Genomic DNA, 16,283 nt, shown 5'->3' with positions numbered 1-16,283 from the left:
TTGGTTCGGGTTTCATAGGCCATGTGAACTGCTTTTCACATAAAGATTACTCTGGTTTCTCTTCACAGCCAATAAATCTTTCGGTTTTTACTAAAGATTTCCGTAGAGAGAAACAACCATGAGTTTAATATTAATATGCTGTTCAGCAATAAAATATATATATGACATGATAACGTCATAAGGCGTGCAATGGCTGTCCGTTGCCTATTGTGGTGTCTGTCTGCATAGCGAGTAAGGCTAGCGCAGACTAAAAATAATTTTCAAGTCCTATTTTAATGGCAATTCAAATAAACATCGGAGTCTCGGAAGTTATTCCGCCAGCTCTAACAAAAGACAGTCTTTCCAAAGGGCCAATTTCCCTTTGGGTACCATAGTGTTTATTTAACTGGTCTTATAATTTAATGCACGATTCTATGTCAAATCTCACACCGATAACTACGAGTGAGAAGGGTACATTAGACCAGCACTCAGATAGTGCAGGGTTGTTGCCAACATACATTGATAAATTACAGTGAGTCAATGTCTCCATTGTTACACTTAGTAGACTTTGACCACTATTTAATCGTTTCCAAGATGACGCCATCCGCCATTGGTAAATGCGTCTGTGTCAAACATTATAAAGACCCAAGAAACATTTGGGTCACTAGACTATGTATGGAAACAATGACATTACTGTTAAAAGAAGCTGCAGAGTATATCTGTAAAGCCTCTTCTAACGACGGTACTTCGATTCTCACTTTTCATCGTCGCTAGTTCAGCACGACAAGGCCACAGCTTGTTGGTCCTAAATTTGATATTCAGCCATTACCGCATCCAGTATCAAAACGGAATACTTGTGCCGGCGTTTAATCCCTTTAGACTTCAGTTTTTCAAGGCGGTGGTACAAAACACTCACGCCTTGTAACGACAGGACGCTACGGTCAGCAAGCCAGTAGTTTGATGATCTCTTTTCCAATTGTGGAAGCGCGTCTTTACATGTTACTTTTGCGGGGTTTCCAGACTTCAACTCATGGAGGTCTCAGCTAGTTACAAATTAAAGGACATGACTGCCTCAGTCGAACGGTTTGGCAGGTAGTCATTTGGTCTCTGCTGGGTTTTCAGCTGTCTTTATAATACAGGCAGTAGTACAACAACAGAGTCAGGGTTGCTTATTCCCCTCTGTTTGGGGTAACAAAACCATACAGCTACGTCGCAGTTTCAATCAGCAAGTCACTTACTGCAGTTTGAAAATAGATTTGCTGCGGTTAGTATTGGCAGATTGGAGCCACAAAATTGCATACTTGCACTTGATCTGCACAATGCAGATATACCCATTCCGGTTTGTTCATCACAGGTTTTAGCGTTTGCAAATCGCCACAACCATTAACCATTTCAGGTCTACCGTTTCTTATACTCTGGTATTTACCAAAGTGATGTTGGAAGATGATAGTTCATCTCACATAAGAACTCTGTCGCAACAGAGTTTCTCTATCTTAGATGATCTGCTCATAAGAACTCTGTATCAACAAAGTTCCTCTAACTTGCGCTACTAATGTATACTGCGGTGGCAGATCACGTTCACAATTCCTAGGTAAGATTATAAATACGGTAATTCAAAGCATTTACCTACTACACCAGCAAGAACAAATGTACATCTAGTAATTAGTGCAATTCACGCACACTAACGGTACATTGGTGTATTCACCTAGTTAAGATAATAATGCGTTTTAAGCGATTTAGTTCGCCGCCCTTCACTCGCGGTTCCCACAGAGGGGCGAGGGTGTCTGGACGAGAGTCGCAGAGGTTCAGGAGTTGTAGTTTACAAAAAATCAGCGACAGAGGTTCTAAAACACGATAGATTGCTGTCGATAAATGTCCTGGAACTACGTGAATTTTACAATGCACTACATGCTTCGCTTTCAGTCTGACCACGGGCAGTCAGACAACGCAACGGCAGTTGCATACAGAGAACAAAAAAGCCGCATGGCAATGCGGCAGGTAACTCCAATCCTCAATGGCTCAGAACACCATTATGTGAAAATGTCAAGAGATTATTCCGTGAGTGGACATCTGTTAGACAGATGATCTCACCCGTCAGAATTTGGATCCTGAAAACTGGACATTAAATCCAGAGGTGTTTCATATGTGAGTCCACAGAAGGGGGTTACCCTCAGGTATACATGATGGTATCTCGCCACAATTACAAAAGCTCAGTATGTGTACAAAACAACAGATCACAAGGGCAGTGGCGGTGGAGTCTCTCACATTCATGTGGTCATTCAGCATCGTGTATCTGGCTCCACCATTTTCCGCTGCTCTCTCTCTCTCTCCGTTGTCAAAACGGATCATAAGACAGTTCGTCACAGTCATACTGATGGTATCTCATGTGTGTCAGAGAAGTTGCTTCTCGAATTTCCAAGGAATACTTGCACACGATCTTGGGCCGCTCATAATACGTCCGACCTGGTACATCAGGGAACGTTTTTTTACCCATAGTTACCTATGTACTTGTTACCTATGTACCGCAGCTGCGGTTGATGGGGTGAGGGTTCAAACCGCCCTCTTAAGAAATAGAGCATTACAGTGTCGGTTATACCAACCAGGTTACGAGCTAGTAGACCGCTTAAGGCAGCTCATTATTACAAAATTTCGTGTGCTTACATAAGTCGTAAACCTCGGAAGTTTCCGACATCATCCTTCAAGTTATCCGTATTCTGTTAAACGGGGTGGTATGGAAAACTGCGTTTACTTGCACGGAGGGTGCAGGTATCTGTGTAGTAAACTTATCTTCAAAGACGTTTGTCTTTATTGCGTCTGTACACACCGTTATACAAGGTGTCACCAAAGTTCAGATTCTATTTATCTCACCTACAGCGCCAGGTGGCTTGAGGTTGGGTTCAGATTTCTTACAGTTTTCATATTTTGAACCCTTACAACAAATGGGGATTAAGTTTCTCACTTTGGAAAACATTTTTATTCTAGCCTTGGCTTCGGCAAGGGTTTTGGTTTCATATTTGGGTGCCTTGTATTCCAAGCCACCGTATTTGAGTTTTCTCATGACAAAGCAGATCTTCGGACGAATTCCGCTTTCGTATTCTTCACATCAATATACCAATAGTGGTTCCTGTGTGGACAGCACATTCTAGAATTCTGAATGTGGTACACGCATTACGCGTTTATATATGTCCCGAATGTCTACAGTACGTGATATCAATACGTTGTTTGTTCTCTATGATTCTGCCAACTGGGGTTAGCCAGTTTCTCAGCAGACATTATCCAGTGGGATAATAATAATGACTACAAGTCAGGCTTACTTTAAGGCTAAGTTACAATCGCCTACGTCAGTAATAGCTCATCCCACAGGTTCTGTGGGAATGTCAGACCCAGCGGGTCGTGGAGCGTCTACGACGCGGCTACATAGCCGTGCACGTTTACACGTTATGAATGGTGGCGCCATCAGCATCTAGCTTTGGCCTGCCTACTGTTACAAGTATCAAACAGCTCTCCCGCCCACGAGGGAAGCTTTGGTACGTCCCAAGAGTACTCCAGTGACCCCTAGTGGATGATAAAGAAAATAGGATTTTGGTACTTACCAGGTAAATCCTTTTCTTTGAATCCATAGGGGGCACTGGACGCCCACCCAGAGCAGTTTTACCTGGGTTGTTTTAAGCTCAAGGGAGCTTAGGGTAACAAGTTTTACTTGATTGATATTAAGCTCAGAGGAGCTTATGGTAACACATTTTCACCGATTGGTTCAAATTATAAAGTTCTATCGGTTATGGTGTCAACTGTTTAGTTGACCGTAAGGTTATGGGTCAACATTGTTGTTGTCCGTTATGTTATGGTTATGGTGTCAACTGTTTAGTTGACAGTAAGGTTATGGGTCAACATTGTGGTTGTCCGTTATGTTATAGGTATTCTCCATTGTCAACCTCTCTATATAGTTCCTGTTCGCTCAGTAAAAAAACACTGAGAGAGTACACTGAGGTACTCGGGGATATGGAGGGGGGGGAGAGTCCTAAATTTAAATATTCAGTGCCTTTGTTCGGCTACACCCGTCCATATCCCAAGAGTACTCCAGTGCCCCCTATGGATTCAAAGAAAAGGATTTACCTGGTAAGTACCAAAATCCTATTTTCGGTTGGATTGCAAAGAGCAATCCAACCAGAATGTTTACGAATGCAGGTGCAGCACCAGTCCTGCCCATGCGCCCGCAGAAGATACCAACGCCTCTTGTTCGCGGCAAGGCGGAGATGGAGCGTTGCGGGGGCGTGGTGTAAAAATGGGGGGTGCAGGGGTAGGTGCATATATGTGTGTGTGTGTGTGTGTATGTGTGTGTGTGTGTGTGTGTGTGTGTGTGTGTGTGTATATATATATATATATATATATATATATATATACACACACACACACACATATTCTATCCAATAGTGCAAAGAAAAAAATATAAACAAATTAATGTTCCATATACTGCATATGATGATGCTAGGAGTGGTAAGAGGCTCAACATAGACTTTTGCCACTATGTATGTAAGGCAGACGGCCAGCGGCTCTTCAGGTCAATACAGGGCATTGTTAAGGTCTTCTACTGCTTAGCAGGAATCTGGTAATCCGCTGCTTCAGCTAGGCCTTGGTAGGCTCTGTTTGTTCCTCGTAGAAGGAAGGTTAGATGGCTGAGGATTCCATCCTGCAAGATTTCTCATGCTTTGTGGAGGATTCCCTTATATGGCAGTTCAAGGTGCCCGACAATTCACTGATTGAAAGGAGGAAAAAGTCTGTTTCCTTCACTCCTCATCAGCTGGAAGATTTATTATGCAAAGCGTGGACCAAACCTGATGCCAGTGTCCAGGTAGCATGTAGGCTAGAACTTTTTTCCTCTTCCCAATGAGATCCCTCTTACACCTACCTAGGGAAGGGTTTCCTAGTTATCACTACGCACTTGACCACCACCACTCTTATGAACCCAAAAGTTGGGGTCTTCAGTGATAGCCCTGATAGGCATAGGGATAAAAATGTAAAGCCATCCTTAAGTCTGATGCAGCCAGGTCTCTATTAGACCTACCTTGGCTTAATAAGATAGGAATACGGAGTAGTTATTGAACTGCATTCAGTCTATAAAACTTGTCCACTTCAGGTGGATAGGTTCAAGATGGAGTACTGGATGTCAATGGTAAACAGCATGGTAATAATGTCTCCAATAGACATCAAAGATGCATACTGGCATGTTCTGATCTGGGAAGGTCACCAATGCCTGTTCAGATCCACAGTTCTAGCTCACCAGCTCCACTGTTGGAGAACGTTGTTCTATCTTGTGCTATTCTCTATTCAATCCTGGGTGGCTTGGTTATCAATATCATTAGCTTCCTGGCAGGTTAGGGGATGTAGAGATGGGGGCTGGTTTACACATTGTATGTAGACCAGTATAGGGTCCAAACTCAAGGCTGAGCCTCTTACAGCCTAGGGTTCCAGAACCTCCCTCCCTGTGGAATCAGAGAAAAGGGACTAATGAACGTATGAAAAAGTAACTAATATCTGTTGAGGGTGGGCAAATCATTTGGGATTTCTACTTTGTTTTTACACTCTAGTGACATGTTTTGCCCTCCTTAGTGTACTGTCATATGATGGTTTGCTGTTACCTTTTTACTGTTGGGAGAGTAGCGGCAGCAGTCTGCACTTTCTTCTCTCTCTGAAATACATGCCGGGCACTAGGACCCAAGGTCTGCATGGAGGTGTAACCTCCGACCTGATGTGTGACTGCATCCATCCCTACTGTATATTGTGATACAGTGCTGTGCAGATGCACAGTACTTACATTAGCTCCTGAGGTGAGACTCCTAACACCTGCATTAGCCTGTGTTCCTGCATTAATCCTGTACCTGCTATTTACCAATAACCCAGCATTGTGGTTAAGGGCTGTCTGTGTGACCTAACAGTCACTGTCACATCCCCTGCGTCCCTATTGTGACTTTAGGCTTTATCACTTACAAGGTCTCTACATTTTCTTCATTTACATTTTCTTCATTTTCCGTAGTTGCTGGAAGAGAGCTTGGCAAAAGCTGACCGTCTGTGCTCAGAAACAGAGTGGAAGCTCCAGACCCTTCACAAGCAGACGCAGGATGACGTGCAGCGTGGGAAATGTTACCAAGAAATGGTGAAACTAACGGAGGGTATTAAAGAGCAGGAGAAGCAGCTGTGTGATGTCATTAAAGAGCTGGAAACCAGAAAGGCAAGAAACCGCTCTACAAAGATTGGGGCTGATTCTATAGGGAGCAGGGAATTCAGGATGGATGGAGCAGGAGGGTGCGGGGAACAGCAGAGATGGAGCAGGGGATTCAGGATGGATGGTGCAGGAGGGTGTGCGGGGAGCAGGAGATTCAGGATGGATAGTGCAGGAGGGTGTGGGGAACAGCAGAGAGGGAGCAGGGGATTCAGGATGGATGGTGCAGGAGGGTGTGCGAGGAACAGCAGAGAGGGAGCAGGAGATTCAGGAGGGATGGTGCAGGATGGTGTGGGGAACAGCAGAGCGGGAGCAGGATATTCAGGATGGATGGTGCAGGAGGGTGTGCAGGGAGCAGCAGAGAGGGAGCAGGGGATTCAGGAGGGATGGTGCAGGATGGTGTGGGGAACAGCAGAGCGGGAGCAGGATATTCAGGATGGATAGTGCAGGAGGGTATGCGGGGAACAGCAGAGAGGGAGCAGGAGATTCAGGATGGATGGTGCAGGAGGGTGTGCGGGGAGCAGGAGATTCAGGATGGATAGTGTAGGAGGGTGTGCGGGGAACAGCAGAGAGGGAGCAGGAGATTCAGGATGGATGGTGCAGGAGGGTGTGCGGGGAACAGCAGAGAGGGAGCAGGGGATTCAGGAGGGATGGTGCAGGATGGTGTGGGGAACAGCAGATCGGGAGCAGGATATTCAGGATGGATAGTGCAGGAGGGTGTGCGGGGAACAGCAGAGAGGGAGCAGGAGATTCAGGATGGATGGTGCAGGAGGGTGTGCGGGGAGCAGGAGATTCAGGATGGATAGTGTAGGAGGGTGTGCGGGGAACAGCAGAGAGGGAGCAGGAGATTCAGGATGGATGGTGCAGGAGGGTGTGCGGGGAACAGCAGAGAGGGAGCAGGAGATTCAGGATGGATAGTGCAGGAGGGTGTGCGGGGAACAGCAGAGAGGGAGCAGGAGATTCAGGATGGATGGTGCAGGAGGGTGTGGGGAACAGCAGAGAGGGAGCAGGGGATTCAGGATGGATGGTGCAGGAGGGTGTGGGGAACAGCAGAGAGGGAGCAGGGGATTCAGGATGGATGGTGCAGGAGGGTGTGGGGAACAGCAGAGAGGGAGCAGGAGATTCAGGATGGATGGTGCAGGAGGGTGTGGGGAACAGCAGAGAGGGAGCAGGGGGTCAGGATGGATGGTGCAGGAGGGTGTGGGGAACAGCAGAGAGGGAGCAGGGGGTCAGGATGGATGGTGCAGGAGGGTGTGGGGAACAGCAGAGAGGAAGCAGGGGGTCAGGATGGAGGGTGTGGGGAACAGCAGAGAGGGAGCAGGGGGTCAGGGTGGATGGTGCAGGAAGGTGTGGGGAACAGCAGAGAGGGAGCAGGGGGCCAGGATGGATGGAGCTGGGAGGGTGTGGGGAACAGCAGAGAGGGAGCAGGGGGTCAGGATGGGTGGAGCTGGGAGGGTGTGGGGAACAGCAGAGAGGGAGCAGGGGATTCAGGATGGATGGTGCAGGAGGGTGTGGGGAACAGCAGAGAGGGAGCAGGGGGTCAGGATGGATGGTGCAGGAGGGTGTGGGGAACATCAGAGAGGGAGCAGGGGGTCAGGATGGATGGTGCAGGAGGGTGTGGGGAACAGCAGAGAGGGAGCAGGGGGTCAGGATGGATGGTGCAGGAGGGCGTGGGGAACAGCAGAGAGGGAGCAGGGGGTCAGGATGGATGGTGCAGGAGGGTGTGGGGAACAGCAGAGAGGAAGCAGGGGGTCAGGATGGAGGGTGTGGGGAACAGCAGAGAGGGAGCAGGGGGTCAGGATGGAGGGTGTGGGGAACAGCAGAGAGGGAGCAGGGGGTCAGGATGGAGGGTGTGGGGAACAGCAGAGAGGGAGCAGGGTTGGGGGATGGATGGAGCTGTGGGTGGACAACAGGAAAAGCAGAGAAGGAGCGGGGTTGGGGATGGATGGAGCTAGGGGTTCTGGAGAACAGTAGAGAAGGAGCAGGGGGGGCGTGGAGAACAGCAGAGGAAGAGAGGGGGCTCAGGATTGAATGGATGGAGGGGGGGGCAAAGGGAACAGCAGAGAAGGGAGCAGGGATGGGGAGATGGATGGAGCTAGGGGCCATGGGGAACATCAGAGAGGGAGCGGAGGGTCAGGATGTATGGAGCTGGGAGGGCGTGGGGAATAGCAGGAAAGGGGGAAGGGATGGAACTGGGAGGCTTGGGAACAGCAGAGCGAGATCGGGGGGTCAGGATGGATGAAGTTGGGAGGGCGTGGGTAATAGCAGAGAGGGAGCAGGGATTGGGAAACAGATGGAGCTGGGGGTAGGGGCGGCAGCATAGATGGAGCAAGTGAGGTCAGGATGGATGGAGTTGGGCGCGGGGGAGGAACAGCAGAAAGAGGTGAGATGGATGGAGCTGGGGGGGGCATAGGGTACAGTAGGAGCGGAGGGATGAATGGAGCTGGGGATTTGAGGTACAGCAGGGAAAGGGGGGCAGCAGCGGAGACTGACTTTGTGTCTGTAGTGGATGGCTGAAGAATATTGTATGGTTAGTTTGGTATCTGTGCAGCGTGTGTTTTATATGGCAATAGAACAGTCTAACAGGGTGTGTCTGATGCGTACTCGGTAGTAACGTGTAGTCACACTGACCCATGCTGCCGTATACTTTCCTGTATGACTGGGATTTGTCCTCTGTCCATCTGTAAGGTCCCCCTACTGTGGCAGGACACTGTGTACAGAGTGGCTCTCTAACCCTCTCCATATTGTGCTCTTCATTCCCGTCTCATTAGTGGGCAGAGGTGGCAAACAGACGTTCTCAGCTGGGAACAGAACAGCTCATGAAGTCTTCCTTAGATGCAGAGAGGAGAAAGCTGCTCGGTGCCCCAGCGGTCCAGGAGGTGCAGCCCGAGGACGTCTTGCAGGAGTCTGAAGATGAATATTTTGGTTTGTACTTTGCAAAGTAAATGTTTCTTAAATAGAAATAGGAACTTGTTTTAGCTGGTATTCTATCTCCAGTGGTTCTGCATATATAATGTTTTCTCTAACGTCCTAGTGGATGCTGGGGACTCCGTAAGGACCATGGGGAATAGACGGGCTCCGCAGGAGACTGGGCACTCTAAGAAAGAATTAGGACTACTGGTGTGCACTGGCTCCTCCCTCTATGCCCCTCCTCCAGACCTCAGTTAGAATCTGTGCCCGGCCAGAGCTGGGTGCCTTAGTGGGCTCTCCTGAGCTTGCTAAGAAAGAAAGTATTTTAGTTAGGTTTTTTATTTTCAGAGAGCTTCTGCTGGCAACAGACTCCCTGCTACGTGGGACTGAGGGGAGAGAAGCAAACCTACTAACTGCGGCTAGCTTGTGCTTCTTAGGCTACTGGACACCATTAGCTCCAGAGGGTTCGAACACAGGATCTTAACTCTGGTCGTCCGTTCCCGGAGCCGCGCCGCCGTCCCCCTCGCAGAGCCAGAAGTCAGAAGCCGGCAGAAGCAAGAAGACATCGAAATCGGAGGCAGAAGACTCCTGTCTTCACATGAGGTAGCGCACAGCACTGCAGCTGTGCGCCATTGCGCCCACACTACCCACACACTCCGGTCACTGTAGGGTGCAGGGCGCAGGGGGGGTGCCCTGGGCAGCAATAAGGATACCTCTTGGCAAAAAGACACATATATACAGCTGGGCACTGTATATATGTACGAGCCCCTGCCATTTTATTTACACAGACCCGGGACAGAAGCCCGCCGCTGAGGGGGCGGGGCCTTCTTCCTCAGCACTAACCGGCGCCATTTTCTCTCCACAGCTCCGCTGAGAGGAAGCTCCCCAGGCTCTCCCCTGAAGTATCAAGGTAGAAAAAGGGTAAAAAGAGAGGGGGGGCACATAAATTTAGGCGCAAATTATCATAAACAGCAGCTACTGGGTAAACACTAAGTTACTGTATAATCCCTGGGTTATATAGCGCTGGGGTGTGTGCTGGCATACTCTCTCTCTGTCTCCCCAAAAGCCTTGTGGGATCCTGTCCTCAATTAGAGCATTTCCCTGTGTGTGTGCGGTGTGTCGGTACGTTTGTGTCGACATGTTTGAGGAGGACTGTTACGTGGAGGCGCAGAACAAGTGCAAGCGAATGTGGTGTCGCCGCCGACGGCGCAGACACCTGATTGGATGGATATGTGGAAGGTGTTAAATGATAACGTAAGCTCCTTGCATAAAAGGTTGGATAATCAGTCAGGGTCTCAACCCATGTCTGATTCTACAGCTCAGAGACCGTTAGGGTTTCAAAAGCGCCCACTATCCCAGTTGGTTGACACAGATGTCGACACGGATTCTGACTCCAGTGTCTATGACAATGATGCAAAGTTGCAGCCTAAAATGACTAAAGCCATCCGATACATGATTATAGCAATGAATGATGTATTGCACATATCGGAGGATGACCCTGTCCCTGACAAGAGGGTTTATATGTTTGGGGAGAAAAAGCAAGAAGTGACTTTTCCCCCTTCACATGAATTAAATGAGTTATGTGAAAAAGCGTGGGATTCCCCTGATAGGAAAGTACTGATTTCCAAAAGATTACTTATGGCGTATCCTTTCCCGCCAACGGACAGGTTACGCTGGGAATCCTCCCCTAGGGTAGACAAAGCGTTGACACGCTTATCTAAGAAGGTGGCCCTGCCGTCACAGGATACGGCCGCCCTAAAGGATCCTGCGGATAGAAAGCAGGAAGGTATCCTGAAGTCCGTTTATACACATTCTGGTACTCTTCTGAGGCCAGCAATTGCTTCGGCCTGGATGTGTAGTGCTGTAGCAGCATGGACAGATACTCTGTCTGAGGAGTTAGATACCCTGGACAAGGATACTATTTTACTGACCCTGGGGCATATAAAAGACGCTGTCCTATATATGCGGGATGCCCAGGGGGACATTTGCCTGCTGGGCTCTAGAATAAACGCAATGTCGATTTCTGCCAGAAGGGTCCTATGGACTCGGCAATGGACAGGTGATGCCGACTCTAAAAAACACATGGAGGTGTTACCTTATAAGGGTGAGGAATTGTTTGGGGACGGTCTCTCGGACCTAGTTTCCACAGCTAAGGCTGGGAGGTCAAATTTCTTGCCATATATTCCCTCACAGCCAAAGAAAGCACCGTATTACCAAATGCAGTCCTTTCGTTCACAAAAAAGCAAGAAAGTCAGAGGTGCATCCTTTCTTGCCAGAGGCAGGGGTAGAGGAAAAAAGCTGCACCATGCAGCTAGTTCCCAGGAACAAAAGTCCTCCCCGGCTTCCACTAAATCCACCGCATGACGCTGGGGCTCCACAGGCGGAGCCAGGAGCGGTGGGGGCGCGTCTCCGAAATTTCAGCCACCAGTGGGTTCGCTCACGGGTGGATCCTTGGGCTATACAAATTGTGTCTCAGGGATACAAGCTGGAATTCGAGGTGACGCCCCCTCACCGTTACCTAAAATCGACCTTGCTAGCTTCCCCCATGGAAAGGGAGGTAGTGTTGGCAGCAATTCACAAACTATATCTCCAGCAGGTGGTAGTGAAGGTTCCCCTCCTTCAACAGGGAAGGGGTTACTATTCCACCATGTTTGTGGTACCGAAACCGGACGGTTCGGTCAGACCCATTTTGAATTTAAAATCCCTGAATATTTATCTGAAGAAATTCAAGTTCAAGATGGAATCGCGCAGAGCGGTCATAGCAAGCCTGGAGGAAGGGGATTTTATGGTGTCTCTGGACATCAAGGATGCGTACTTGCATGTCCCCATTTATCCACCTCATCAGGAGTACCTCAGGTTTGTGGTACAGGACTGTCATTACCAATTCCAGACGTTGCCGTTTGGCCTGTCCACGGCACCGAGAATATTTACCAAGGTGATGGCAGAAATGATGGTGCTCCTTCGGAAGCAAGGGGTTACAATTATCCCATACTTGGACGATCTCCTAATAAAGGCGAGGTCCAGGGAGCGGTTGCTGATCAGCGTAGAACACTCTCAGGAAGTGTTGCGACAGCACGGCTGGATTCTGAATATTCCAAAGTCGCAGCTGATTCCTACAACGCGTCTGCCCTTCCTGGGCATGATTCTGAACACAAACCAGAAAAAGGTGTTTCTCCCGGAGGAGAAGGCTCAGGAGCTCGTGACTCTGGTCAGAGACCTCCTAAAACCAAAACAGGTATCGGTGCATCACTGCACGTGAGTCCTGGGAAAGATGGTGGCGTCATACGAAGCCATTCCCTTCGGCAGGTTCCATGCGAGGATCTTTCAGTGGGATCTGTTGGACAAGTAGTCCGGATCGCATCTTCAGATGCATCGGCTGATCACCCTGTCCCCCAGGGCCAGGGTGTATCTTCTGTGGTGGCTGCAAAGTGCTCACCTCCTCGAGGGCCGCAGGTTCGGCATACAGGACTGGGTCCTGGTGACCACGGATGCAAGCCTCCGCGGATGGGGGGCAGTCACTCAGGGAAGAAACTTCCAGGGGCTGTGGTCAAGTCAGGAGACTTGTCTGCACATCAATATCCTGGAACTAAGGGCCATATACAACACCCTGAGTCAAGCGGAGCCTCTGCTTCGAAACCAACCAGTGCTGATTCAGTCAGACAACATCACTGCAGTGGCCCATGTAAACCGCCAGGGCGGCACAAGAAGCAGGGTGGCAATGGCAGAAGCCACCAGGATTCTTCGTTGGGCGGAGAATCACGTACTAGCACTGTCAGCAGTGTTCAATCCGGGAGTGGACAACTGGGAAGCAGACTTCCTTAGCAGGCACGACCTCCACCCGGGAGAGTGGGGACTTCATCAAGAAGTCTTCACTCAGATTGCAAATCGATGGGAACTGCCACAGGTGGACATGATGGCATCCCATCTCAACAAAAAGCTAAAAAGGTATTGCGCCAGGTCAAGGGACCCTCAGGCGATAGCGGTGGACGCCCTAGTAACACCGTGGGTGTTCCAGTCGGTCTATGTGTTTCCTCCTCTTCCTCTCATACCAAAAGTACTGAGAATTGTAAGAGGAGTGAGAACAATACTCATTGTTCCGGATTGGCCAAGAAGGACTTGGTACCCGGAATTGCAAGAAATGCTCACAGAGGACCCATGGCCTCTGCCTCTCAGACAGGACCTGTTACAAGCAAGGGCCCTGTCTGTTCCAAGACTTACCGCGGCTGCGTTTAACGGCATGGCGGTTGAACGCCGGATCCTAGCGGAAAAAGGCATTCCGGATGAAGTTATTCCTACGCTGATAAAGGCTAGGAAGGACGTGACAGCAAAGCATTATCACCGTATATGGCGAAAATATGTTGCTTGGTGTGAGGCCAGGAAGGCCCCTACAGAGGAATTCCAGCTGGATCGATTCCTGCACTTCCTACAGTCAGGAGTGACTATGGGCCTAAAATTAGGGTCCATAAAGGTCCAGATTTCGGCCCTTTCCATTTTCTTTCAAAAAGAACTGGTTTCACTGCCGGAGGTTCAGACGTTTGTTAAGGGAGTGCTGCATATTGAGCCCCCTTTTGTGCCACCAGTGGCACCTTGGGATCTTAACGTGGTGTTGAGTTTCCTGAAATCTCACTGGTTTGAGCCACTTAAGACCGTGGAGCTAAAGTATCTCACGTGGAAAGTGGTCATGCTATTGGCCTTAGCTTCGGCTAGGCGTGTGTCAGAATTGGCGGCTTTGTCATGTAAAAGCCCCTATCTGGTTTTCCATATGGATAGGGCAGAATTGCGGACTCGTCCGCAATTTCTGCCAAAGGTGGTGTCATCCTTTCATTTGAACCAACCTATTGTGGTGCCTGCGGCTACTTGTGACTTGGAGGATTCCAAGTTGCTTGACGTAGTCCGGGCTTTGAAGATTTATGTGTCCAGAACGGCTGGAGTCAGGAAGACTGACTCGCTGTTTGTCCTGTATGCATCCAACAAGCTGGGTGCTCCTGCTTCAAAGCAAACTATTGCTCGCTGGATCTGTGGCACGATTCAGCAGGCTCATTCTGCGGCTGGATTGTCGCATCCAAAATCAGTGAAAGCCTATTCCACAAGAAAGGTGGGCTCTTCTTGGGCGGCTGCCCGAGGGGTCTCGGCATTACAGCTTTGCCGAGCTGCTACTTGGTCGGGTTCAAACACATTTGCAAAATTCTACAAGTTTGATACCCTGGCTGAGGAGCACCTTGTATTTGCCCATTCGGTGCTGCAGAGTCATCCGCACTCTCCCGCCCGTTTGGGAGCTTTGGTATAATCCCCATGGTCCTTACGGAGTCCCAGCATCCACTAGGACGTTAGAGAAAATAAGATTTTACTCACCGGTAAATCTATTTCTCGTAGTCCGTAGTGGATGCTGGGCGCCCGTCCCAAGTGCGGACTTTCTGCAATACGTGTATATAGTTATTGCTTAATAAAGGGTTATGTTATGTTGGCATCCATTGGTTGATGCTCTGTTGTTTGTTCATACTGTTAACTGGGTATAGTTATCACAAGTTGTACGGTGTGATTGGTGTGGCTGGTATGAGTCTTACCCTGGATTCCAAAATCCTTTCCTTGTAATGTCAGCTCTTCCGGGCACAGTTTCCTTAACTGAGGTCTGGAGGAGGGGCATTGAGGGAGGAGCCAGTGCACACCAGGTAGTACTAAATCTTTCTTTAGAGTGCCGAGTCTCCTGCGGAGCCCGTCTATTGCCCATGGTCCTTACGGAGTCCCCAGCATCCACTACGGACTACGAGAAATAGATTTACCGGTGAGTAAAATCTTATTATTTCTCTTCCCCATATGAATAAGCTATAGCCAAACATAGTAGCGGATGACTACATTGGCCTTATTATAAATTGTTCGATGTTGATGAAGGTATTGGAGAATAAGAGTACATTGAGGGTCATCGAGAAGAAGAGTCATTTGTGATCGTTGCAGAAAATGTATCAGGTGTCAGTCCAATAAGGGACGAGTTAGGTCCTGTGGGCCATGTTGTGGAACATGTATGTAGAGGTGTAATGATGTGGGACATGTATGTAGAAGTGAAATCAAGTGGGACAGGTATGTAGAGGTGTAATGATGTGGGACATGTATGTAGAGGTGTAATGATGTGGGACATGTATGTAGAGGTGTAATGATGTGGGACATGTATGTAGAGGTGTAATGATGTGGGACATGTATGTAGAGGTGTAATGATGCGGAACATGTATGTAGGGGTGTAATGATGTGGGACATGTATGTAGGGGTGTAATGATGGGGGACATGTATGTAGAGGTGTAATGATGGGGGACATGTATGTAGAGGTGTAATGATGGGGGACATGTATGTAGGGTGTAATGATGGGAGACATGTATGTAGGGGTGTAATGATGGGGGACATGTATGTAGGGGTGTAATGATGGGGGACATGTATGTAGGGGTGTAATGATGGGTGACATGTATGTAGGGGTGTAATGTTGCGGGACATGTATGTAGGGGTGTAATGATGCGGGACAGGTATGTAGAGGAGTAATGATGTGGGACATGTATGTAGAGGTGTAATGATGTGGGGACATGTATGTAGAGGTGTAATGATGAGGGACATGTATTTAGGGGTGTAATGATTCAGGACTTGTATGTAGAGGTGTAATGAAGTAGGACAGGTATTTAGGTGTGTAATGATGTGGGACATGTATGTACAGGTGTAATGATGTGGGACATGTATGTAGGGGTGTAATGATGCGGGACTTGTATGTAGAGGTGTAATGATGTGGGACATGGATGTAGAGGTGTAATGATGTGGGACATGTATGTAGGGGTGTAATGATGCGGGACTTGTATGTAGAGGTGTAATGTCTTTCTCTATAGTCCTGCCCCATATTTCTAGTAGTAGAGTGATATGCGTGATCTATACACAGGGTAACGCCGGTACGTCTTGTCTACACTGTGTATATAATCTCTGTTGTACTCCAATTTTCTCTTTCATCCACTAGGGGACACTGGAGCATCCTTATACATTAGGGTGTGAAGCTTGCAACCGGAGGTGTAGCACAATCCAAAACTAGTATTGTCTGCACAGCCGGCTCCTCCCCCTTCACATCCCTCCTCCCTCAGTTTTGAAAATTGTGCCAAGGAGGTAACGGGCACTGAAGGAGCTCCTGCTCCATTACAAGAAAGAATGAGAC

At 48.8% G+C, this 16,283-nt stretch overlaps 1 protein-coding gene and 1 non-coding gene across 3 annotated transcripts in view; both read left to right on the top strand.

Annotated features, from left to right (window-relative positions):
- Positions 1-16,283, top strand: part of TBC1D31 (TBC1 domain family member 31) — a 102,663-nt gene that overhangs the window by 73,093 nt on the left and 13,287 nt on the right. For both annotated transcript variants that reach the window (XM_063924436.1, XM_063924437.1), the window contains exons 18-19: positions 6,011-6,205; positions 8,968-9,121. In XM_063924436.1, coding sequence (XP_063780506.1) covers positions 6,011-6,205; positions 8,968-9,121 — 349 coding nt within the window. The remainder of the gene's footprint in view (positions 1-6,010; positions 6,206-8,967; positions 9,122-16,283) is intronic.
- Positions 47-167, top strand: LOC134931306 (U5 spliceosomal RNA). The gene has a single exon (XR_010179086.1). It is a non-coding gene; the product is annotated as a U5 spliceosomal RNA (small nuclear RNA).

This window comes from Pseudophryne corroboree, chromosome 5, assembly GCF_028390025.1.
Source record: "Pseudophryne corroboree isolate aPseCor3 chromosome 5, aPseCor3.hap2, whole genome shotgun sequence".
NCBI classification, from domain to species: Eukaryota; Metazoa; Chordata; class Amphibia; order Anura; family Myobatrachidae; genus Pseudophryne; species Pseudophryne corroboree.
This window is presented reverse-complemented; position numbering and strand designations above follow the sequence as displayed.